At 35.9% G+C, this 25,551-nt stretch overlaps 1 protein-coding gene across 1 annotated transcript in view; it reads left to right on the top strand.

Annotated features, from left to right (window-relative positions):
• Nucleotides 1–25,551, top strand: part of PIGK (phosphatidylinositol glycan anchor biosynthesis class K) — a 101,265-nt gene that overhangs the window by 36,964 nt on the left and 38,750 nt on the right. The window contains exon 10 of the mRNA XM_015816348.1: nucleotides 25,257–25,332. Coding sequence (XP_015671834.1) covers nucleotides 25,257–25,332 — 76 coding nt within the window. The remainder of the gene's footprint in view (nucleotides 1–25,256; nucleotides 25,333–25,551) is intronic.

Genomic DNA, 25,551 nt, shown 5'->3' with positions numbered 1-25,551 from the left:
CATTGGTTAATTTTGGCAATCAGTATGTGCTACACTCTTCCTTTCTGCCTGAAGAAAATGGAACTAAGCACGTACATATAAATCCTAGGAAGCTGCTGGGTGCAAGCAATCTTGATAATTTTTCTCTTTGTCATTAAAACATATGCAAGTCCTCTCAGTCTCTGCCTTTCTCCATTTTGTGAGAAAGCTTTATGCTGTTTTTTTAATCCCTTAAGGATTACCTGCCAACTATAGGACAAATACAATAAAAATAAATTCAAATTGTATGAATGCCAAGGACTAAGATACAAATTTCCCCATCATATAAAACCTTAATACCACCTTTGTTATAGGATACTGGTCTCTGATTAAATTAACAGAGAAATGTACAGATTTCATCCACAAAATTGCTAAATTACCAATATTTATGCTATCAATAGAACAATCTTCCTGAAAATGGCTGCCGATTTATATCTACTTCTGTATATGTTTTCTATTCATTTTGGCTACATAAAATATGATTTTATAAAGGGATTATTTTTCTAGCCTCAGATATTCCAGTAGAATACTCAAAGAGAAAGACAAAAACAAAAATCAAGGAAAGTCAACACCAGAACACAAAAATACATGGATGCTTATATGTTTATTTGTCCTGTAGTTGGAAGAAACATTTACGGTGGTTTTCAATAGTAGCTTCAAGGATAACATGAAAAGAACCAAACGTAAAAGTTGACTTTAGTTTGGTTGTATAATTCTTAGAAAAATCTGACCAATTAAATGTTCCACATTCTGCTGCACTCAGACATGTCTTTTAAACGTCAGAAGAAAATTTATAGTTCTCAGCACTGATACCAATTATAACTGTCTCAGCTTCCTCAAAGTATGTTTTTTGGTAAATTGTAATGTAAGAAGTATCACATACTTTCTAATCCAAACCTAATCAGATCAAATAATAGTATGCTGCCGAGTGGTCATGGATGTTTGTTTTGTGAAGTGGGCTATTAAATGAAACACCCAAGATCAAATATTTAAATATAAAAAATGTTTTCCCAATGGTAATTGTGACTTGGGTAGAATGTGATCACAAATACCTAAAGAGAAGGATTGTTATTCAGTCCAGTTTAATCATCAGATTCTATAGCCCGAGGAGCTCATAAAGTTATTTATAAGGGATATGGTGACTATATTGTAAGCAAGGGCTTTCAAGTGTACCTGGACAAACTGAACTCAATTTCAATTTTTTGCTAAAAAGAGAATTATTCCATCTTTGGGGACTAATAACTAATAACACCTTTAAAGAACCTAGGTAAATTTGGCCAGCAGTTCTCTGAATATCTGACTTGGCTACATTAATAATCAAAAGAATTTCAACCCAGATATTTCTAGACTGGAAAACTGCATAACCATACATGCATTAAATTCCAAAACCTATGAATGAGTAATCACAGTTGTTCACGCTTCAGCCAAACTCTATGATGCACAGGGATTTAACATACTTAAATGTGCACAAAGAGCAAGATGCTTATTCTCTAATTACAGTCCCACGCTGACATTTTGCTAAGTATCTCTATATGACCTAAGTTTAGAAATTTTTAAAGTTCCTGATATCATCATCCTTTTTTCATTCAACAGTACTTACTTATCTTACACAATATCATGTGTAAGATAATAGCAGATATGAAGTATATATTGGGTTTCATTTACACCTGAAAATATATAGCTTCAGGTAGTCCTCAACTTACGACCACAATTGAGTACAAAATTTCTGTTGTTAAGGGAGTTTTCCCCTTTTTACAAAATTCACCGTTGTTAGGTGAATCACTGCAGTTGTTACATTAGTAACCTGATTGTTAAATGAATCTGGTTCCCCCGTTGCTTTTGCTTGTCAGAAAAGGTGATCACATGACCCCCAGGACACAACAACCATCATAAATATGAGCCAGTTGCCAAGCATCTGAATTTTGCTCATGTGACATGAGCAAAATGTCACTGCAATAGACATAAGTATGTAAAATTCTAATAAGTCACTTTTTTTTAGTGCTGTTGTAACTTCAGTCACTAAATGAATGGTTGTAAGTTGAGGACTACCCGTTCAGCATTATTGTATAGATCAGTGATGGCGAACCTTTTAGAAACCGAGTGCCCAAAATCTGCCCCCCCGCCCCGCTCTGTGTCCCGCCACACCCTCTGCCCGCATCCCGCAACATAATCTGTGGGTGATGGAGTGCAAGGGCGGAGTCTTGTCCCTGCTGCCTGGCTGCCATGTCCTTGGCTGCGCTGCTCCATGTGGGCCACGCCCGGGGGCGACTCTCCTCCGGGAGGGGCTGCTGGTGAGGAGGGGGCCACAGGGGGAGGCTGGGCTGGGGTGACAGCACATGTGCCCACAGAGAGGGCTCCAAGTGCCACCTTTGGCACGCGTGCCATAGGTTTGCCACTACTGGTATAGATAGTGGGTCTAGCATAGGGGTCTGCAACCTTGACAACTTTAAGACTTGTGGACTCCAGAATTCCTCAGCCAGCATAGCTAGCACATGGTCTAGCACATATTCAGTTAAAAAAAAGGTACATCTTGGTTACGTTAAAAGAGGCTTGATTTTGTAAAAGGGTATGAAGTTCTTAATAAATCTTACCATTTTTGAGTAGTAAGTTGAAGAAGGCTACCAAATTAATGTATTTCGGTCCAAGATGTTTTTCTTGCTGAAGGTTGACTGTAGTTCCTTTGTTCTCCTTGGAATAGCAGATTCCACAAGACCTTTTCTCAACCTTTTTTTATTATCTTTTTGGCAGCTAGTATAGGTAGTCTTCATAGTCTTACGACTATTCATTTAATGACCATTCAAAGTTACAACAGCACTGAAAAAAGCGATGCATGACTGGTCCTCACACTTGCAGCATCCTTGTGGTCACGTGATCATACTTCAGGTGCTTGCAATCAGCATGTATTATGATGGATGTGGCATCCTGAGGTCACATTGATTTCCCAGAAATCAATGGGGAAAGCCAGATTTGCTTAACTACCATGTATTTCATTTAACAATGTCTGTGAAGAGGTAATAAAAGGCACGAGCCATGCCATGCCATGTCATTTATTGATTTCCATGTGAAAGAAAGACATAATATTGCTATCTTTCCATTCATGAACCTTATGACCTCCCTTCTGGTGTTGAGGGCCCCTTACCATAATTGCCAGCACTGCAGTAGCAAGCTTCTCCTCTCAGATAAACACAAACATTGTGTTTTGTACCTTGTGGGAAGCCACACAGTAGATTCTTGTAAACTTTTGTCAGGTGTTTACTGAAGAAATTTGGGCATCCCATTTGCAAGCATGTCACTGAGATTAAGCTCTTAGAACATCTGGTTCTGAAATTACTGTAGTGTGTTTCATTTTTATCATTCCCTAAGGTTCCTACAAAAGTTGCTAGAAGTTGCCTCATTTATCTACAGTAGTGTATTTTGAGTTTGTTGGTTTAGCATATTTATAAGCAGGATGTTCGTCGCAAAGCTAGTCCAATGCATTAGCGCTGTAAAAATTGTCTGATAAATAGCCAAAGATTTTTAAAGAGGAAGGAAGGAAGGAAGGAAGGAAAGATATAAGGGTTCTCCTATCTGTGATCTTTTCAGTGCCAGACCCTCTAACTACAGAAGTTCTGTTCTCATCATCTATGAGACCTCAGTGACTAGGCCTACTGATCCAAACCATCTGCTCTCTTTCAATGTCCTTCTCTTGTTTTAGACTTGATTTGCAAGTTAAAAATTGTAAGTTTTTTGATGAGACCTTATTCTCAGGACTGTCCTCTATCTCTGAAGTGGTGAAACTGAGGCCTCCCCCATTCTCTGTGTCAAGATTTGATTACATCAAAACTCAAAATTGCTTTCTCATTTTGATTCTGAAGGGGTTGGTGCATTTAATCTTGTGTGTAATTCACAGTCTTTTTCAACATTTAGTTTTTGGTTAAATAACATGATTTTTACTTTATAAGTAGCCCCAATGTGGTATTTGTACTTTACTGTATATTCTGCTGTATAACAAAAAAGTGACACAGTGTGGAATATGTTGGCATTTGCTTTGCTTTACTAATTATAACATTTAGGTGTTCTGCTGGATATTGACCATTAGTTTACATGTATTTCTTTTAATTAAGGAAATGGCTAGCTGCATCTTACAGTCAAACACATGTAAGAGATATATACAGACCATATGATTTCTGTCTTGCTGACAATGAGGGAAAATAGAAATTTGTGGTTTATTTCCATTCAGAAAGGGAATTATAATTGTATTATCCTACTTTTAAGTGCTGCATGCTGCAGAGGTGTCTATGTTGAACAGAGTGTTTTCTAAGTTATTTCTTTATAAAAACAAATGAGAACTAAAATGCTCTTTGAACACTCAAAATTTTAAGAGGAATGAGCATCCTTTCAGGGTGCTCATCATAATTTAATGATCCTTAACTGAAAAGTTGGTGAATAGTATAAACCTCATTGAGTTCAATGGTGCTTGTTTTCAAGTAAGCATGCACTGCATGTACTGAAATCTACTTCTATGAAGTTTACTGGAGGTCCAATTCAAATTGAGTTTTATTTATGTTGGTATTCACTTGTAGTTGCCTCATAGTGAGTTCTCTGTGCTGTTTGATGGCCACTGGTTGGGAAAGGTATTCCAGACAGAGGAACTTGTGTGAAAAAATGTAATAGCAAATGATTAGGCCACAGTGTCCAATTATGCATCTCAGGTTCAAAAATTATAGTCCAGCTAAACTACTGATATGTTTTCATTAAACGATCACTTTGATTGTATTTTCTCAAATGTGCACACTCTGTAATTTTTTTATATTGTTTTGTGTCAATAACTTCAGCTGGCAGTATGAGTTTATGTCAACGGAGAAAATGTATATATGAATTGCATGAGGATAGAGGGAAGGAAAAGCATACAAAACAGGATTATGGAATGACACACATTAATTTAATAACTATAATTACATATAAACATCTCAAGCAAGCATAAAAATACAAAGTGTATCTGACTGTATTTTGCTTCTCTCTTGCATATAGAATTATCATTGCAGCTTTATTTCGGGAACTCTTTGAAGTCTAACTAACACTAATTCTGTCTGAATTGGAGACCATTTTCTCTGTGTGTATCTAGCAATTTATGGATTATCTTTAGTTTCTCTGAGTAGTGCAGTAATAACATCTATATAATATAGGGTTTATCTTAACTTGGGAGTAGTATAGTAGTCAGGCTTTGCAGCTACCAGCTGAACATTTTCTGTTGGTTATTTAAGAATCTATCCTCTCACTAGTACAGAATAGCAATGAAGACCACTGCCTGGAGGTCTAAATTTTATCTGGGGAATTGGAGCAGAACAGTCACCCACTGAGACATTTCAGTTATAAAAAATATAACCTTTTTTATTCCTTTGCTGTCAAAAAGACACCCAGTTTTCTCAAAGGTGGTATGTCAGGCTTTCAGATGTACCATTTCAAATCTGCAGGCTGTGTGGGTGCATGATGGAAAGTGTCTTTGTGAAAAACATTTAGATAAAGCAAGCCTCTGTTAGTATAGTGGGCGTCTTGCATGATTCATCGTGTGTTGCTGCTTGTCAAGGAATTGAACACAAAATTTAAAGCTGAGAGAAAAAAATCCTACTTTTTGCAGGAAACTGTCTTGAAGTAAAGCCAAAACCCATGCAAATTTTCCTTTGAAGCTCCATCACTGGCATCAGAAAATCCTTCTAATTTAAGGCCTTAGCTGCTAGAGTTAGCCTAGAGTTTGTTAGTTGACTGTCTTCAGGCTGTAGCCTTCCAAATGAAATGGCTCTTAATAGTGTCAAAGAATATGAATGTTCGTATGGCCATTAGAATGGCAAAAAAGAATTCTGGCCTAAAATTAAGTTAGAAGATACAGGATAATCTAATGCCGGTTTCCAGCTTCCTAAACTAGTTTACCCTGAATTACCCAGACCAGAATTTATTTTTAGGCATAAAGTTGCTAAATTGTAGAGGAGGAGATTTTGACAAATGTTGTCTATTATGATAGACAGTTGGTTTATTCAGACATTAAAAATGGACATGCAGACTCACAAGATCAGAGAAGTCTTTTGAAGTCAATGGTCAGTGTCTAGATTTGTCGAAGTTGTTGGCGTAAAGCAACTGTGTATAGTTTTGCTCCTCTTTCCTGCAGTTGGTCTAGTTCTTAAATGGAATTTATTGTTGATTGCCATTTGAAATGTTTGCTTTGTATCCATATAAAACAATGTTTGTTCAAGCCTCAGTAGCTGCAGAAAAGCTGCTTCCATTCTTAGCTGCATGTGTGGGATAATCTAAATTATGTATAAAGTAATTATTCATGCAGTGTTGAAGATAAAAAGTTATTGCTCTTTTTGTTACACATATTATGAGAAATGGGGATGCTAAAATTGTGTTGTTCAAAATGATTATGCTTATTCTTGTCTTGAATCTTGTATAGACATGTTTTACTGCATGGCTTAATAAATTCAGGGATATCTTAATCATTTTGATTAGCACTGGGGAAATCACAGTACTGAATTTGTTATTTTGGGTATATAATTTTTTTAATGTAATGATAATGTTTAGCATTTATATAACATTTTAGTGGATTCCAAACATGTTACCAGTATCCTTTTGTCTCATATGCAATAATGTTTTTTCAAGATGAAAAGGAGAAGTTTTGGTTATCTTTTATTTTGAAAAAAGCTTCATTTAATCAGTTTCTTTCAAAAGATTAATTAACTTAAAACAGGAAATATCAACAAATCTCACAAGCTGTTACGTTATGAATAAATCTGTGGATTTATTTTTTAATGAGCCTATGGAGCAGATGATGGGTGATGTTTGATGATGACAGAGATAGCAAATGAGTAGCTTATATTTGGCATGCAAAGAAAAATCAAGCACTATGACAGATTACATTTTTGTATTTGGCTGGTATGATTCATCAGCTGTCACATCATTTGCATGTTGCTTATTATGGTGGGCTTTTTGATCCAGAGAGAAAAAAACGTGATTCAGCTTGGATGACTTCGCACTGGTCTGGATCTATCAGATCTTTTCATATTGGTATAAAGTTCTTCATGAATACTTAATAATCGATTTCCAGATTCATTAGGAATTTGTTGTCTTTTGTTATACATTCTTATTGTGCCTTCCACAGGCTACTTCACATTCTTCTTGGTGATATGGAACTACTTTTGCATGTGTAAATAACATGATCATATTGTTGCGGTTTATTGCATGTGCTTTAGAATAGCATTGGGGGAGAAGTTGCCAGTTTAGCTGAAAAGGGCTCAGTCCCTACTTTGCAATAACATTGCTGTTGGAGGTAGCTCTTATGCTATTGAAAACATAGAGTTGGCAACTGTTTCCATTTAGGTCCATTTCTCACTTTTAAATTGTGTTTGTTTTGATTCACCTTTGCATTTTTTGTGAATCTGGAAAAAAGACTTTGTGAAAATATTATGTACTTTAAGACAACTTTCCTCTAATACAAGTATTTGATACCCAGTTTTCTGTCAAAAACTGGAAATCAGGAGCCAAGGTGGTTCCAATGAACACAGGCTTATTGCTTGCCTACAGTCTCTACAAGGAATCTGAACTACTAACGGTCAAGGCAAATTGGCGGTAGATGAGGGTCAATGGAATTCAAGGTGGGCTGGACTTAGATTTCTTGTGGGTGTGAAGGTACTCAAGACTAATGATGCACTTGACCCATCCCTCAGGCTCAGCCTGGTCATCTCCTACATCTTCCTCGTGTAACACTTTTTGTAAGCAAATATTCCTTGTAATGTATTTTGTCTACTGTTTCAAATTTCATACAAATTAATTAAAAATGTGTGAAGTTTGTGCCAGGAAGTTAGGTAAGTTATCTTGATAATGCAGTTTTTATGATTTTAGGTATGTTTTAACCTTGAGCGTCTTGAGTTTTAACTTTCTCTGCTGCCCAGAGTCAATGTTATGAGATAGATGGCAATGTGAAATAAATAAAATAAAATAAAATAATAAAATAAAATAATAAAATGAAATGAAATGAAATGATGAAATGAAGTGAAATAATAAAATAAAATAAAAATAAAATAAAAATAAAATAAAATAAAATAAAATAAAATAAAATAAAATAATAAATAAAATAAAATAAAATAAAATAAAATAAAATAAAATAAAATAAAATAAAATAAATATGTAGCTAATTTTTATAATTTAAGCCAAATGGAATTTTTTTCGTACTTATCCTTTGGTTTCTAATTCTCAACTAAAAAGGGAATAAAAGTTTGTTTTTGGTAGTAAAAACACATGAAATAATTTATTTCTTCCCTGAGAAGTGAGGTTAAAGTCTTTCAAAATGCCAGTTTGTCTTTGAGGCAAAATCTGTTGCCTGACATATACAGACATTAAACATGTAGAAATAATTATCATGTAATCAGGCAGGATGCATAGTTTTGTCTATCATAGGACTCCTTTTGCAATAGTGCAGACTTTATGAATTATGAAGTGCTTGTCCAGGAGTTGTTTTTATTAGCATAGTGCAGGTATGTGCAGGTATGAAACTCGCCGCGTCACATGATGTGTCGCGATGTATCGTGACTTTCGCATTGCCAGAGCTGGCGTGGGTGCAGCCTCCACATGATGCAACTGGCCCACAGGCTGGCAGTTTGACACTCCCGGCATAGTGCATATAATTTAAATTTACTTCTGTCACAATAGTATAGTCTTAGTTCTGTTGTTCTGTTATTTGCAACTGAGCAAAGTCATTCTGTATATTAAATGGTGATGACTTTCTCATATGAGTGTGATGAACATAATTCCTTCTGGGTAAACACTGTCTGAATCATACAGTAACTTTGCTGAACTGAACTCAGCCTAAGCCTACGTGGCTTACCATTTAGTTACTCACCGCTTTCATATTTTATCATTTGCCCAAATTTTATGAGATCAAACTTTATCCTTTTGGGAGATAGGGTGGCACGCCCAATACCTGAGAAGGCAGCCTAGCCTATATTTCCTTCTACACAAAAAAATGCAGAGCATTCTATGTGCATAGTCATTAAACAAATACTATAGTCGTTAAGTGAATCCATTTCATTTCATCCAATGGCTTTTTCTTTTGTGCTGGAAACTAGAAATAAATGCTGGAAAGTGGCAAAAAACTTTGAAAATTGCAGTCATTTGGCTGCAGGATGCTGCAAATGCCTGTAAGCAGTTGCCAAGCACTTGAAATGCAGCCGTGTGAATGCAGGGTATGTGTGCAGCTATTGTAACTTTGAAATTGGGTCATAAGTATTGTTTGGGAAGGGTACATCGTAACTTCAAATAGTTACTAAGAATAGTCATAAACCAAGAACTACCTGTACTAGCATAGCAGATATTAGATGTTGTACACATGCTAGCCATGCCCTCCTTTTGATAAGTGCTGGTGTAGATCTGGGCTGAGCATATATATGTGTTGGATGTATGTTAATGTCTAAAACAAAGGTTGATAGATTATAAGTTGCACTAGTCTCATAGGTTCCTGATGAACACATTCTTTGGAATTCAGCAGCAAATTAGCTAATGGTAGCACAATTTTTGACTGTAACAACAAGCACAATTAGTCCTTGATGGACTTAACACTTCAGTTTTACCCTTTAAAAAAATCTGTTCCTCTTCCATTAATTTTACATAGCTTCAAACAATCCTTCTCCTTCAGAGATATTCATGTGACACAATCACACTTGTTTGATCTGGGGTTGCTGAAAGACTTAGGAGGAAAAATGAGTGATTAACCCCAAGACAAGACAAGGTTGTGTGTCCTGGTGCAGAGAGCAATTCTTTTTCTATATTATTAGATGGATATTAATATGCTCATTACATCTTGAGTACCAAGAGTTTACATCAGAGGTGAACAGCATTCCTTACTCTTGGCTTACTGGCTAACTGTTATTGGAGAAGCTGTATATGGCCATTCCTGAGTTGCATCCTGGTTGAATGAGACATGTTTCTTTTGCAAACAGTGCTACAATTCATTTGAAGTAACCTTTGAATAGGATTAGATGATTAAATTGAGCAATGAGAATTTTCTTTCTTTTTTTGGCTAAATTGTGTTGCCAATTCTTAGTAAATAGCAATTAATACTTCTCCTTTCATTAGAATGAATACATGAGTTCTTGATAGATAACCATACTTTCATCAGCAAACAATTGCTCTGGACTAGCTGTGATTTTGCAAAAATAATAGTTATTGAAGTTGATGGCACCTGGATGAACTTGGAAAGAGGAGAAAATCTACTGTTACCATAGCAACTACTAGTGCTTAAGGGGGGGAGAACAATATAAAAGAGGGAAAATATGACTACATAGCATGTATGAGCACTGATTATGTATTTAACAGAAGAAAATGAACCTGTATTACCACCATGTTTTTTATTATATTCTTTTTCTCAAGCAATTTTTAGGACATAGACTATGATATAAAAGAATAAAGTCTATATTGCAAATTACTACATGGTTTTGAAATAAACATCAAATAGGAGTGAAGGAATAATGAAATCTATTTGAAACAAAACAGAGCTGAACTGAAGTTCTAATGTAACGTTGTAATTTATGACATCAAAATAAGTCTTTCTTTAAATAACTTCGGAAACTGCACAGAAGTAAAAAATCATATTTAGCAACCAAATCAGAGATATTAACCAGGGTGCAAAAAAGAGGTTTAAACTAATTAAATATCTTGTCCGTGTAAACCAGACGAGTACTTTAATAGAAATGAGCAAGAATCATTGAATATTCTACATCTTTGACTGATGTAGAAATGATCTGATTTAGTTTCCTTGGAAGTTAGAAAGCGATTCACTTACAGGTAGTCCTCAGCTTATGACCATATTTGAGCCTGGAATTAGCATCATAAGTTGTATCAAGTTGTGTCAGTCATTAAGCAGGTCACCACATAACTGCATCCAATTTTATAACCTTTTTTGCTGTGGTGGTTAAATGAATCATTGTGGTCATTAAGCGAACATGGTAGTAGTGAATTGAATCCATTGTCTACAATGGATGTAGAAACCGTAAGTAAACACCTGTTTCCAACAAAAACAGTTGTAAACCATGATCACATTACTGCTGGATGCTGCAAACAGGCATAAATACGAGCCAATTGCTGAGCGCCTAAAATATTATCACGTGATCACAGGGGGGGCAGGCATCAGAACAGGGGGGGAGGCATCCAGATGATAGGTAGCCCTTGGAAAGTCTGTTGAAACTTTGAACAGTCACTAACCAATCAGTTGTAAGTCGAGGACTGCCTGTAATTTTCCAAGGCAGCTGAATGAAAGAAAGACTGTCTCCTTTGCCGTATTTCCTTAATCCAACTTTCCCGTTAATTCTTGTTTTTACCAACTCTTCTAGAACAACAGTGGTAATGATAAAGGAATTACTTTTTTTAATAACCCTGTAATCCCTTGCATCAGGGTGGAGTCGGGACGACTGAAATAAGATGAGCATTTACTGGTTGAATGCCCTTCCTGATGCCTACATGGAGCTCACAGCAGATACTTTTCTCTTTGCACCCAGAGAGAAATATCTGCTGCTACCTAGGATTGAACTCACAGACTCCTGATTGTGAGGCAAGAGCTCCACTTCTAAGCCAGCACACCGCTCAAAGGAGAGCATTACTTTCCTTCCAGATACTTGTACAGGTATACCTTGGGGCATTTGGTTTAGATATTGCATTAAAACTTAATACAATTTGCTTGTTTTGGTTCACATGAAATTAGGCATTGTGGTTTGCAAATCCATCTTCGCCTTTCAAACCTCAGTGGCACTGTATATGAATGTAGTGAACTGTAGTTTATTTAGAAAATCATGGTTAAATGGGACATTTAATGATGTGTGAAATCAAAGGGTCTTCCTAAGACCTGAAGGGATATGAGGAATAAAGCAGAGAACCAGTTTAGTAGTGGTTAAGGTATCAGACTAAAAATTCAGGAGTCCTGTTTTAGGCATGAAAGATTGGTGGGTGACTTTGGGCTAGTCCATTTTTTACACCCCATGATGTCAGGCCTGAGAACCAACCTGGCTAGTCATAACCAATCTGTTTTATAAAAGCAACAAGAAGAATTAATTAGTAATCCTCTTAATAAATACAATATTTTTCCTTTAAACGTTTAGAACCAGTCTTCCATCATTTACACTTTTGTTTGTAGTGGAGCTGGAATCATGATTTCAGTTCTCTTCATTCATCTTATTTCCCTGGTTATTATATTGCTAAGCATTTCTGAACGACCTCTATTTAATAGCTGCTTAAATAAATACTACACTTGGTTTAGGGAAGTGGTTAAGGCATCAGGCTAGAAATTGGCAAACCGTGAGTTCTAGTACTGCCTTGGGCCCAAAGCCAGCTAGGTGACCTTTCTTTCAGCCCTAGGAAGGAGGCAATGGTAAACCATCTCTGAAAAATCTAGCCAAGAAAATTGCAGAGATTTGTCTGGGCAGTCTTTGAGAATTGGACACAATGGAATGGAGGGGGGAAAAAAACCACTTTTGGTGGGAGGGAGTACAAGAATGTATTTTTTTTTACTTAAAACCTTGAGAAGGTGAATCAGATTTTGGTGCTGAGAAAAAATTGCCTTATTCCTCTAGAAAAGCATCCTCTAAACCAGGGGTCTGCAACCTTGACAACTTTAAGACTTGTGGACTTCAGCTCCCAGAATTCCTCAGCCAGTTCAACATAGCTGAGTAAATTTTTTACTTGGACCTCAACTAGGTTTTTGAAAAATCCTTTTTTCCCCCTATGTCCCATATCCACACTGTCCCTATGTTTGTTCAGTTTATCCATATTATGGAGCTTCAGCTATTTTAGTGGCCTGTGCTAGCATGAAGGCAGGCAGCTAAAGGAAAGGCTGGCTAATGAGCAGTAGTCTGCTTGGAAGCTGCCTCTGTTTGTCTAGAGCAGGTATCTTCAAACTTGGCCCTTTTATGACTTGTGGACTTCAACTCCCAGAATTCCTCAGCCAGTGTGCCTGACACGTCACGTCACCAGGAAACCGCGCCCACCCCATTGCTGGCAATGGAGAAAAAGCTCCGATATGTTGCGCGACGTCACGTGACGTCGCAAGTTTGACATGTCTGGTCTAGAGTGTCACTTCTAAACAGATCAGATTTGCCTTTCAGACCAGTGGTTTTCACCAATTTTTCATCAAATCGGACTAAGCCACAGAGAAATCTTCGTAGTTTTTAAGTGACAGTACCAGTCCTTTGTGTATTCATGTATACTATTCATGTGCTGATTCTTCTGAGCTCTTAAGAAACTTCATTTTGGCATTTTTGCCTGCAGGTCTGTGCAAGCATTCATTTGGAACATGAGCATACATCAATTGAAATAGAGATACAGTCACATTTTCAAATCCCAGCCTACCAATCGCATGCACTCTGCATACCAAGCTTCACATATTCATTTCAGTGAAAATGCTATTAAAATAGCTGGTTCTCTGAGGACATTAGGCATCTTGGGATTTCTTCCCAGGTACAGGGTATTTCTCCCACCCGTGTAGAGGATATTTCTGTAAGTGGGTTCTGTGACCTGATAGATTCATGTGAATATGTGACAAAATTCTCTTCTCGCTCTGGCAGCATCTCCTTTCCCAGAGGGTTCAGAATGCATGCAAAAGATCTATACAACTATCTCGGAAGACATACTCATCTCTTTCAACTTATTTATTTTCAGTGTGGTACTGAATTATGTGGGATTACATCCCATCTAGTGTAGAGCTGCGATGAACTATTTCTTCTTGTAAGTCAACATGCGTGGAATAAAACATTAAGGTGAATCAGTTTGTTTGATTTCTGTGCTTGAAAATTGTAGCTTCTGCTTCTGTTCCTTTCCCTGTGCTATAACAGTAAAAACATAATCAATTTTGACCAAGAGTCAGTTGAAGAATAAGAACGTAGAACGAATGCTGTAAAAATTTTATTGAGCCGTGGTATTTATTTTCATAGATTTGCTGTTCCTCTGTATTTTTGTATGACTAGTGATAGAACTGTATCCCTTTTATACTTGTAAGATGACCATTGTTAGTTGAATCCCTTAGCTGAGATTAGGGTTGTAATTTTTTAAAAAGGTTTATGGAAATCAGCAGACTGTTCATATATATAGAAATACTCTCAAAAAGTAATTTTTCTGCATAGGGAGTACATTACAACCTGGACTTCCCATTTTAGAGGATTTCCAGGGGAAAAAATGGTAAATTGAAAATGGCTCTGGAAAAAGTGAAGCTGATGACCATGGTGGAATAAACAATTAACCCTTTGGACAAGGAGAGGACTTCTTTAGTGCCTTAGACATAACTCCTTATGAGGAGACCACAAGACAGTATCACTGGGGATTTACAGCTCTGGGAGATAAGGGCATAGACCAGTGATGGCAAACCTTTTAGAGACCGAGTGCCCAAAAACAGGCCCTGCCCCCACCCTGCCCACTCCGCCCCCACCTCACCTCCACCCTGCCCCTGGCCCCGCCTGCCCGCAGGGCCACCCACCGCCTCCACAGCCTGCCACAGATCGCCCAGGCGGCCCAGCAGCGCCATGGCAGCCACATCCTCTGCCTGCGCCCCACAGAATCAACTGCATACGACGGCACGAAGGCGGAGTCTTGTCCCCACTGCCTAGCTGCCATGTTCTTGGCTGTGTTGCTCCGCGTGGGCCACGCTCAGGGCGACTCTCCTCTGGGGGGCTGCTGGTGAGATGGGGCCACGGGGTTGGGGCAACGGTGCGCGTGCCCACAGAGAGGGCTCCGAGTGCCGCCTCTGGCACGCGTGCCATAGGTTCGCCACCACTGGCATAGACATTTTCTTCAAGCCATAATTAGTGTCTTTAAAAGGACACTGCCTTTGCATATGTCATTTGCTAATCACTTTCAGAAATTGCTTGTTAACTGCTTTTCATGTATTAGAAATATTTGGTTTTACCGCACCTGATGAGTTTCCTTTGATTATTAGCAATAAAAGTTTTAAATATAAGTTTAAGGACTTCAAAAAAAAACTTTAGGGAGGGAGTAAATAGCAAGGAGATTAAATGGTTGATTTTAGAAAGTTACAAATGGACTTAAGGGTCCACATACATTTTAAATAAGATTTTGAAATTAATTATAAGAATCCTTCCCGGTGGAAAATGCTTTGCTTTTTTTTTCCCCTTCCCCCCCAAACCCCCCCACCCCCCCACTTCCCAGAGCTCTTCACAGGGTTACAAATATATTAATCATAATCTAAATAACATATTCCAACTAATTATGTAACCAAATCTATAACACACTTTAACTCCCTTTTAAGATAAATTTAGATAATTTAAAATTAAACACAATAACAAATAATCAACTTAATTATTAAACAAAATTACTACTCAAAATAAGAATAATATCAATATAATAAAATATAATAAAAAATATAAAAAATATAATAAAATATTCACAATAACAATACTGTAAAATTTACTCAAACACCAAATGGAACTTTTCAGTCCCATATTTATTCTGAATATAATCTATCCATCTTCTCCAAACCGAAATGTATCTTTCCTGTGTTTGATCCTTTAAATAAGCAGAAATCTTAGCCATTTCTACAGAAATGGCTTTTTGAATTCTTCTTAAAAAACATATTAAGATAAAAATTTAAATATTGGATACTATAGAGAACTAAAGATTACAGTTAAAGGAGAAGAACGATTTACAAATGCAGAATTAAGCGAAATATTTTAATGCTCAACATATTGAAGGATATTTTTGAGCAATGGATTCAGGAGTTAATTTTAGGAATGTCTGCCTCTATAGGTGCACTGTGTTTAAACGATGTCATGGAAGAAGTTTTATTTGACAAGATTGAGATTGATTTGAAAGTAGATTTAAAAATTAGAGACTACAAGAATGATGTGATGGACATAGAAAAGAAACTGGATAATGTCTTAATAAATAAAAGGGATGTACAAATAACAAAGAAATTTATAATTGCTATGCAGAAATAATGGAAGCCACTTCAGATTTTTTCTATTTTTTCCCCAACTTTTTCTTGCACTTCTTGTTTTTTCTTTCCTTTCTTTTTTTCTTTTTATGTGATTTTAATTTAACAAAAATTATATATAGGAAAAAGAGATGATGGCAAGCTTGACAGCACATAATTGATCAAAAGAAAACAAAATATTTAGACAGTTTTCTCATTGTGTTTGCTCATTTTGGATTCTTTCCCTGAACATATGTGCGGTTTATCTTCAATTGTTCCATTGTTTGTTTAATCTGTGAGTTACACTGTAAGTATTAATGTCATTTCATATTTTTATACGAAAAGGAGCAGCAAAGAAATGTTGGTATATTGACATTTACAAAACCATGTAAATCTGCAATATATATGTGGAACAAACAAAGGAATAACATACTAAATAAAGTGCAATATGGATTGTGTGTGTATTTTGTGCCTGAACTGGAATTCCAGTCTTTCTTAAAACATTGTTTTTTTGCAGTTCATGTGCAGTTCATGTGCCTTACCAACATATTATTTAGTGGTTGTAACTGTCTAAGAGAGCATGACTTAAATGCGGAAAACAGATAAATGTTAAGTTTAATATTAATTGTACAAGAGGCAGAAGCAGCGAATGTTAAAAGCTTATGTTAATGCATATATTTTCAAAACCATTTTTAAAATTAAATGTACTTTATCTCTAGAAATTTATCCAAACAATAGAAGAGGCTGAGCTATAGGAATTTTTTTAAAAAAACACACACACCCTCAAGCTGTTTTCTGAAGGAGAAATAGAGAAATTGATTCCCTTCTTCTCTCAAAGAAATGCCCTTTTCTTTGAAAAGTCTTCTACCTGAAAAGTGTGAAGTATGAATGTATATAATTTGGTAATGCAAAATATGTGACTTTGTTCTAAGGGCAGTTAGTTGTGATCTGCTGTGTCTGAATATTTGGAAATTGCCTACCATAACTTTATGGGTAGTCATTTTGCAAATTGCTAAATCCCATTTTTGGTTTTTAAGAAGTAATTTCTCTGCCTTTGAACTCAAGAAGTTATTCTGGGAAGAAAGCATTTAAATATAAAGGTCACACAATTACATTTTGTAAACCTTTTATTCATCTACTGAATTGTACATTACTGTAATAGTTATTATTTTAATTCTCCCTTTATTTCTTGACTTACAGTATCACGTAATACTCAACGGCCTACATATGCTGGGAATGTTACCATGCAGTCAGTTTGGACAGTCCAGAAGAGCATTCCTAAATTTTTTTTTTTATTATTTTAGCATTCTTTACTAATCTCTTTATTTGGAAATGGGTATATTTACATGGAGTTAAAAGTACTATTTTTCAACCATATGAGGTGATATGATGTTGTTTTCTGTAGATTAACTTCTTTGACATTGTCACGGTGAACTTAATTTGGACTGTTGTAGAATATTCTGACATCCATTTTTCCACCAGAAAGTGTTCTTAAGGCAATTACTGTTTACTGCATTGCATACTTTAGAAAATTGATGCCAGGACCTTCCAGGTCAGGTTAAGGCTGAACAGGTTTTCTCTTAACCAGTTTGCTAATTTCATAATAAGGGAAAGTCTTAAGTGACCATAATTATAGAGACAAATGAAAAGCTCAATTGCAGTAAATACTGAGAGCATCTGAAAAAAAATTGTGTCCAGAAGCAAGGAAGCCCAGTGATAGAACAAGTGTTTGGCACTTAATTGGTTCCATTTTCCCATGAAAAATGAGGGTCTGTCTTGGTAGTTGCCAGTGATTCCAGGTAGGTATAGAACAGGGGTAGGCAACCTTGGCCCCTTTATGACTGGTGGACTTCAACTCCCAGAATTCCTGAGCCAACATGGCTCAGCTTGGAAACCTCTCCCTTTCCCCTCATCACGGCTGGCTCAGGAATTCTGGGAGTTGAAGTCCACGAGTCATAAAAGAGCCAAGGTTGCCTACCCCTGGTATAGAAAAAGCCCTTTCTGAAATGCTCCCAAAATAAGAATTTTGGGCTAGATATGATTCAGCATAAGGTAGTTTTCAACATTCCTAAGGATTGGATGAAAGATCCTCTTGTATTAGTGTTGTCCAAAATATGTACTTATAAGCATCATCTGTAATATGTCAGGTTTTTTTAAATGGAGTTTAAGTTCTGGTTTTGGATTTTTTTTTTTAATGCTGCTCTTGAGAACCAAATAAAATATGAGTGAGAATCTATTGATTTGTTGGAGATAGGAACATGATATATTGCTATAGGAATTGCTTTTGCTTCAATAAAGCGTTTTTTGAGAACTTGAGGGAATTGTTTACAGAACCACATGGAGCCAAACACATTGTTCTCCAGGTACAATGAGCATTTAGATACCAGTCAAATGCAAAATTGCATTAGGTCCAATTGCTTAGAATTGCCATGGAATATATAATGTGTACATGTACTGAGAATGTTCAAAATAGCACTATTCAGTTAGTATAATACTATGTTTCACATAATGCATAGCATTCACTTAATGGAACTGGTTATGAATGCAAAAGAGGCCTTTTAGCAATATTTCCCTTTTTGTTATGCCTGCACATTAGCTTGCTCTTTAAGAAGTATTTCTCTAAAATACATTTGCAAGATTTATTTTCTCACAGCTATCAAATTTCTTCAGATTTCTTTCCTTCTTTTCAATTGGCTCATCCTCAGGACCTAGATTTTTCAACGTCCCCTGAGACAGGATGATGTGTGTGTTGTGTATATAATAATAATAATAATAATAATAATAACAACAACAACAACAACAACAACAATAATAATAGTAAAGTTGGAAGGGTCCTTGGAGGTCATCTAGTCCAACCCCTGCTCAGGCAGGAAACCCTATGCTTGTGAATTCTTGGGGCTAGACGCCGTTGGAAAAATCCCAAATAACTCTTCTAAAGGTATAGTGCCTGATGCCTGAAAGTCTGAAATATGATTATATTATGGTCCATGTAAACTTTCTCTCTCTCATATTCAAAAGGATGAAGGCACTTTTTGGTCTTATAAAAGATGTTTGTGATTTTTTTAAACTCTTGTTTTTATTTACATAGTGAGCAGCTGCCACCAGGGACTAACATTAGGGAATTTGTTTTCACATTCCTTCCATGTTTTTCTTCTATCTCTAAATGGGAGGTACAACCTTTCTTAGTATGCCTTGAGACTTTAAAATCAGAAGTTTTCATCTATATATAATTTTATCTGCCTTTTGCTGGTGTTTTTGAACATATTGTTATAAAATCAAAAACTTGAAATGTACACATTTACACGGGCCTCAATGCAAATAATTGTTTTGGACTGTGGCCCAGTTAGACTATTCTGTCTTTTTTCTTTCTATAACCTTTTGTTCTTCTTTCTACTTCTTTCATTTCCTAGTCAAATTTCTACAGTTATCTTTCTTTCTGATCATTTAATTCTAAGTTGAAAGGCCCAAATAATCTTCTTGTTTGCTAATAGATATTCTGATCTGATAACTACTATGCAGTTTGATTGTACAGCTTGGCAAACAGCTATCTGAAACTATTCCTTGCCTGAAACTCATGTTTAGACTAAGACTTTGTTGAGATTTAACTATGCCTGATTGCAAAGTCACAGTGCAGATGGTAATATTTCAAAGACGTGTTTTCTTTCCTGTAGCACTGCAGTTTTATAGCTACATCTGATTATTTATGAAAGTACATTTTTTACTAAATAGAAAAGAGTGAGGAAGGAGGTTTGCAAAAGGGAGAAGAATTGCTAACTTTATGATCAAGTTGTGTTGCTTTCTGTTCTCCAGATCAAATGAACTTTGGAAATATGATGATATTGTGTTTTTTTAAAAAAAATAAAAAATAGTAGTGGAAGAGTATTTCTTCCACTTAATACCGAGCACCTGATTTTGCTGAGATTTATTAAGAAAATTAAGTTTTTCTGTTCTCAAGCGAGAGGATATTTCTGGATTTTTAAATTAACATAGCAGAGATATATAACATACATATGTAAATTACTACAAATGAAAAAAGGAAACAAGTGGTACCATCTACATTTTTCTTCTAGATTGCAAGTACCCACGTAGGATGAGAATATGGAAATGTTTTTAAAGTAAATATAATCGGAATAAAGATTTTTGGGCTTGGGTGTCAACCAAATATGGAAATATATTTGTATGTTTTGTATTTTCTAATTTCTATTGTTAGCAAATCAAGTGACACAAGGGCTACTATGTCAAAGGGAGATAGTTTGTTTTCATGTTAAATTTAACATAAGAATATCTCCCTTTAGTGATTGGTTTAGAACACTGTAAGTTCCTTAGAAAATAGGACACTTATGGAACAATTTTACATTAAATTACTCCATAATTAATAGGAGAATGAATGAATGAATGAATGCATGAATGAATGGTGTGACCAAAGATTGCAGATAACTGTTTATAGTTCTAGTGTATAAAATCTTGTTAATTATAATCTTACCTTGTAGACTTAACTGGTAAGGAAACAAGTTAATTGAGTGATATATTGCAGGTTTTCATTGAAATAAATCTCACTGCTTCTCTATTTTTTGCTTGAGATCTCTTTCACTACCAAAATAAATTTAACATTATAAATAGGCAGAGATCCATTAAGTATGTTAAGTTTATTTATTACTATGTGATTTAATTATTTAGTTTAAATCAAGATTATTGATCAATTGAAAAACCTTTAATTGAATTATAGGCTTTATGTGTAGGATGTGCTGAATGTGCTGGACTGTGGTTATTATATGGCTAAAAAGTGCTTAGCATTTGGTCCCTAAGAGACCAATCAAAAGAAAATGCATTTTCTGTATTATATTGTAGGATTTAAGATTGTTCTATGCTTTTCAATTTAATATTATCTACAGACTTTAGTCACAAACTATATTGAGTGATATTTATTTCAAATACACACAAGTAAACAAATTGTGTAAAATCTGGAGGCAAAGGGTATAAGTAGGGTATACATTGACCTGAAAAAATGTGTCACCAGAATAATTGAAATGATAAACTGCAAAGTAAAAAGCTTCAGCAAAAAAATCTAGCACCATCAAACAGTGATAAAAAGATGCTACAAATACTTCATTAAATCTCGGCATTGTTTTGCAGAGCAAGTATATTATCATTAATTTTATAAAAAATAATACACAGATTATTTACCGAGATACGAGCGACTGTAGGTTTTGAATTATTAAAAATCAACTACAATCTCCCGAGTGAGGCATGCTGCATTCTAAGGAATTATGATTCTCTCATCTCAGATAGCTCTCAAATTTCCTAAACCTTTTGTAAATCTTTGGGTTGTTAGAGAGCACTTGCTATATTAAAATGCACCTCTAGAGGGTTTTCAAACAGCAGCACAAACACTTGGTTGTGCAATTTTCTTTCAAGATAAGCAGACCTTTCTTTCTTATAGCATTTTCAGCAAGAGATGCTCATCTGATTGAAAACGCTTATCAGCTGTAAAGTAGAACTACATTTGACTCTCGCCAAAGTAAAGTTGCATAAGGTTGTGTTTTAAGCCAGCATGCTGTCTAAAATAAAATTTAAAAACAACCTTTAAATTGAGAGTACATTAGATCACTTGTTTTCCAGAGCAATTATCCTTGAAGTAAATTGAGTGGTTTACTTTCAGTAATGTTGGACAAAGTTATAAATAGAACTTCATTAGTTACTACTAATGGATATGCGAAGTGCTGTTTTCATGCTGTTTGAAGACTTTAAATTGACATCTTCATTTTGATAGGGCTCTTTGTATAATGTAGCACTCTTGAAACAGTAGCTTTATTTTTAATAAATATTTTTTCCTCATCTTGTTAATAAAGACCGTATTAACAGCAGGGAGAAAGTAAATGACAGTGCACATAGAGAACGGAATTGATTATATCCCAAATGCAAGCAACTTGAAAAAAAGAGAATATTTCCCATTATTCTTCAGTAGATGGCAATTTTACATGTTATAAGCAACTGTAGCCAACTGCAATTTTCAGAATGAGATATGATTTTCCCTCCCTTTTGGTTTGTTGACAGAACTTCTAAATTCACCAGGAATGTTACTTGAGAGAGCTTAGGTTTTTTTTTTTCCATCTTGTAATTGCAGTCTGTTAAAAAACGAATTTAAAAGAGGTGAAGGATAATTATTTCTGTCTTATTACATCAAGAGAATAGCTGCCAGTCTTCTTTGCTGGGGATGCTTATTCCTTTTTGAGGACAGATCAGTAGGTCTTATCTGACTGTTGTGACCAGTTTATATCAGATTTTGCAGTTTAGGTTGCTATTTGCCATAGTCTTGATTCTCCAGAGATGTGGTGGCTGTAAGAGTCTGATGTAGTGAGTCTGTATGAGAAGAGCAGGTGGAGATAAACATGTCATCAATTTAGAGTCATTGCATTCCCACAAGCTTTCCAAGTCCACTCCCTCCTGAATTCCATTGACCTTTATCTGGCACCAATCTAGTGTTGAACTTTAATTCACCAGATTCTTGTATATAGACTTGAATAAATCATCTATGCTGCAACCTTACAAATGGTAGTGATTCTTTGTACCTGGCAGTGACTGCAATGTCTGATCATGTTATTTGGGACTTCTTTTGACTCTTAGACTTTGATGCAGATACAGTAATAGAGTGTTCTTTAGAATTACCTCTGTTATCTTGGGCTGGACCTACCGGTAGGCCTGAAGAAGACTTAACTACATGGAACCAGAAGACTATCATGGCCTCACTTGAGGAGAGGATGATGTTGATAGCTATGAAAGAAGTATTCAGTATCATTGAGTTTAGTATCCTTCAAGACTGCCTGCAAGAGCTGGAGATTAGAGGAAATATTTTACTGTAGATTTGGAATATTTTACAGTAGGCCTTCCTGGAGCAAGATACTAAGGGAGGAGAGGCTGATCTGGAGACAATTCCTTTTTGGGTTTCCTTGGAATTTGATTCTCTATCCCCACTTTTTAAACTTTACATGAAGCCATTGCAATTCATGGGACAGAAATGGTATTGGTTACTCTGTTAATGACCTTTACCAGGACTTAAATGGGAGGTGTGCAACCTCTTGGTTCTATTCAGTACCATCAGTTATGGTATCCTGCTCAAGACTCAACAGTAGTATCTATGGGTGGGAACAAAGAAAACTATGTTACAGTGATTCTCTTACTAGATGAATTGATAGTTTCAGTCAGTAGTGATGATAACCTCCCATTTGAACTACTCCATTGCACTGAAGCTACCTTTAGAGAGGACCCGCAAGTTTATAATTGGTGCAGTACACAGTGATGCTGTCCTGACGGTGCAACTCTGCTATTCCAGGATGAACATTGATTTTGAGATCAGGACGAAGCAAATTGCATCTGTCCATCCATCTACCCCTCCATCCATTTCATAGCCCTGTAGATAATTGCAATAAATTCACGTTTCAGGTTATCAAACTAAGTGTATCTGTGGGCTCTCTGATTCAGAGTCAGGCTGAACTAATCCACGTTGACTGAGGTAATTATAGTTTTAGTTCAGTGTATCAGGAGGTAGGAAAGTTGGAGAAGTCTCTTTTGGCTCAGGTGGGATCATTTCAGTGGGAGAGACAGTGCATGCCATTTCCCACTGGGAAAATAACTTAGCAGTTACCTAGCAACCTCACTGGGGAAAAAAAAGAGACCAGCAAGGCCTAGCTCTAATACTATATAGTTAAAACATATCAAAAGGCTTTAATTTAAGGCCACATGCTGGACCTTAAGTCTTCCATTCTCTCTCCGTTGTAGAAAAAAAATCCTGGGTTCTCAGCTGATTTACATAAACACTATACTGTTGTTTCCTAATAAAGATGAAGAATGCAGATCTTGACCTAGTAGGCAGGGTAATCACAGTTGGCATTCAATGAGAATGCAGAACCCCTATAATAATTTAAGATATTGTGCAGAAATCTTACAGTGGTTAGTAATATTACTCAGGCTATTTCCAACTCTTACTGTATATTCTGATTGGCTTTTACATTTAAAGTTCATAACTGACCATTAAAAGAAAATTGTGGTATCTCTTTTTTTTGCAGAAAGCACTCAAACTGAGCAGGAGGAAAGAAGCTTTGAAATAATGCTTCCCATTTGAAATGGTTCAGTGACTTCTTTTCATTGCCTTTTTTTCACTTGAAATATTTTTTTCTTACACAGGAGGTTGAAATTTTTACAAATGTAGAATTCTTTTAGTCTCAATGAAAGAAAAGAATTGCAATATTAATTTTCTTAATTCATATAGGATTTTAAAGGTATTTATATCTTACCATGCTGCTTAATGTAGCTGACAACATAATAAAAATGTAGAACTGTGTACATAGTATGTTTGTTTCAAATAAAACGCAACATTAATAGAAGTCTTTTTCTCTTCCTGCCATGTAAGTGGCCATGTTTTGGAAAGGTTTATGCTTTCAGTTCAGTGGATAAATGAAGATGAAACTCTCTTAAGTAATTTCAACTGGGCAAATAATTCAACAAGGGGCTTTGTAACACACTGGAATGCATAAAAAAGCAACTGTCTTCCTGTTGCAAAAACTGCTTTTTCAGCTGTTTCTGCATGTGTCCTTTCACGTAGCCATTTGACATGCATGTATGCACACAGCCATTTGGCTTCATGTTTATTATAATATCCCAGTGTCTAGGAAACGATGCAGCTGCTTTAATGATTCAAGGAGAAGTGCTTTTTATGAAGTACATTTTGCAAAGAATCTCTTGTAAAGAATTACACAGCTTTGTTAATAATTCATCTAAATATTTTAATGACAAATATTTTATTTTGGAGAAAAGTAACCACCAGCACTCATCAGAAATATGATCTGCACTCTTTTGGGCCTTCATCCCTCCCTTCTTCCCTCCCTCCCTCCCTTTCTTCTGCTGTTCTACTTCTATTCTTTTAAAACAAAACCTTGAAAATAATTGTTTTGTTAATCTTTCTGAGCAAGTAGTAGCTATTGATTTTCAGTGGAAAACTAGTGATGCCACCCATCTATTTAGAGATGATAAAATTTCTCCCTGCTGTTCCAAGAATTTTCTGAAGTGGGAAGGATTTAGATTGATGTGTGTGTGTGTGTGTGTGTGTACATACACAAACATACACATACATATATACATACTGAAGCATAGAAAGAGAAAGGGGACTTAGAAACATGGCTTGAGTATGTTTTTCAATGGCTGATTATTTGAGTTTGATTTGGGACAGGCATGTTAGCTAATGATAGTTTCTGTTGTCTGATTTTGTTCTTCTCTATGTTATTCTAATATCTGATTTGGTTTTTTTTAGGACTGTTATGGACAAAATAGCAGCGGAACCTTTAAAATATGCAGAACAGCTTCCAGTAGCACAAATAATACACCAGGTATCACTTTGTTTATTGATCTTTCTATCAAGAATAAGTAAGACTTCAATCTTTTAAATGAAATGCTTGCAGGGCTTTTTTTCTCGGAGAAAAGGTGGCGGAACTCAAACCTGGCCACGCCCTCATCAAACCCTAGGACCGCCCCTTTAGAGAACAGGAATGCAAGTAAAATTTGGGAGGGGCTATTTCCGGTGTGGGAGGGGCTATTTCCGGTGCGGC

The sequence above is a fragment of the Protobothrops mucrosquamatus genome, unplaced genomic scaffold, assembly GCF_001527695.2.
Source record: "Protobothrops mucrosquamatus isolate PMUCROS unplaced genomic scaffold, P.Mucros_1.0 scaffold432, whole genome shotgun sequence".
NCBI classification, from domain to species: Eukaryota; Metazoa; Chordata; class Lepidosauria; order Squamata; family Viperidae; genus Protobothrops; species Protobothrops mucrosquamatus.
This window is presented reverse-complemented; position numbering and strand designations above follow the sequence as displayed.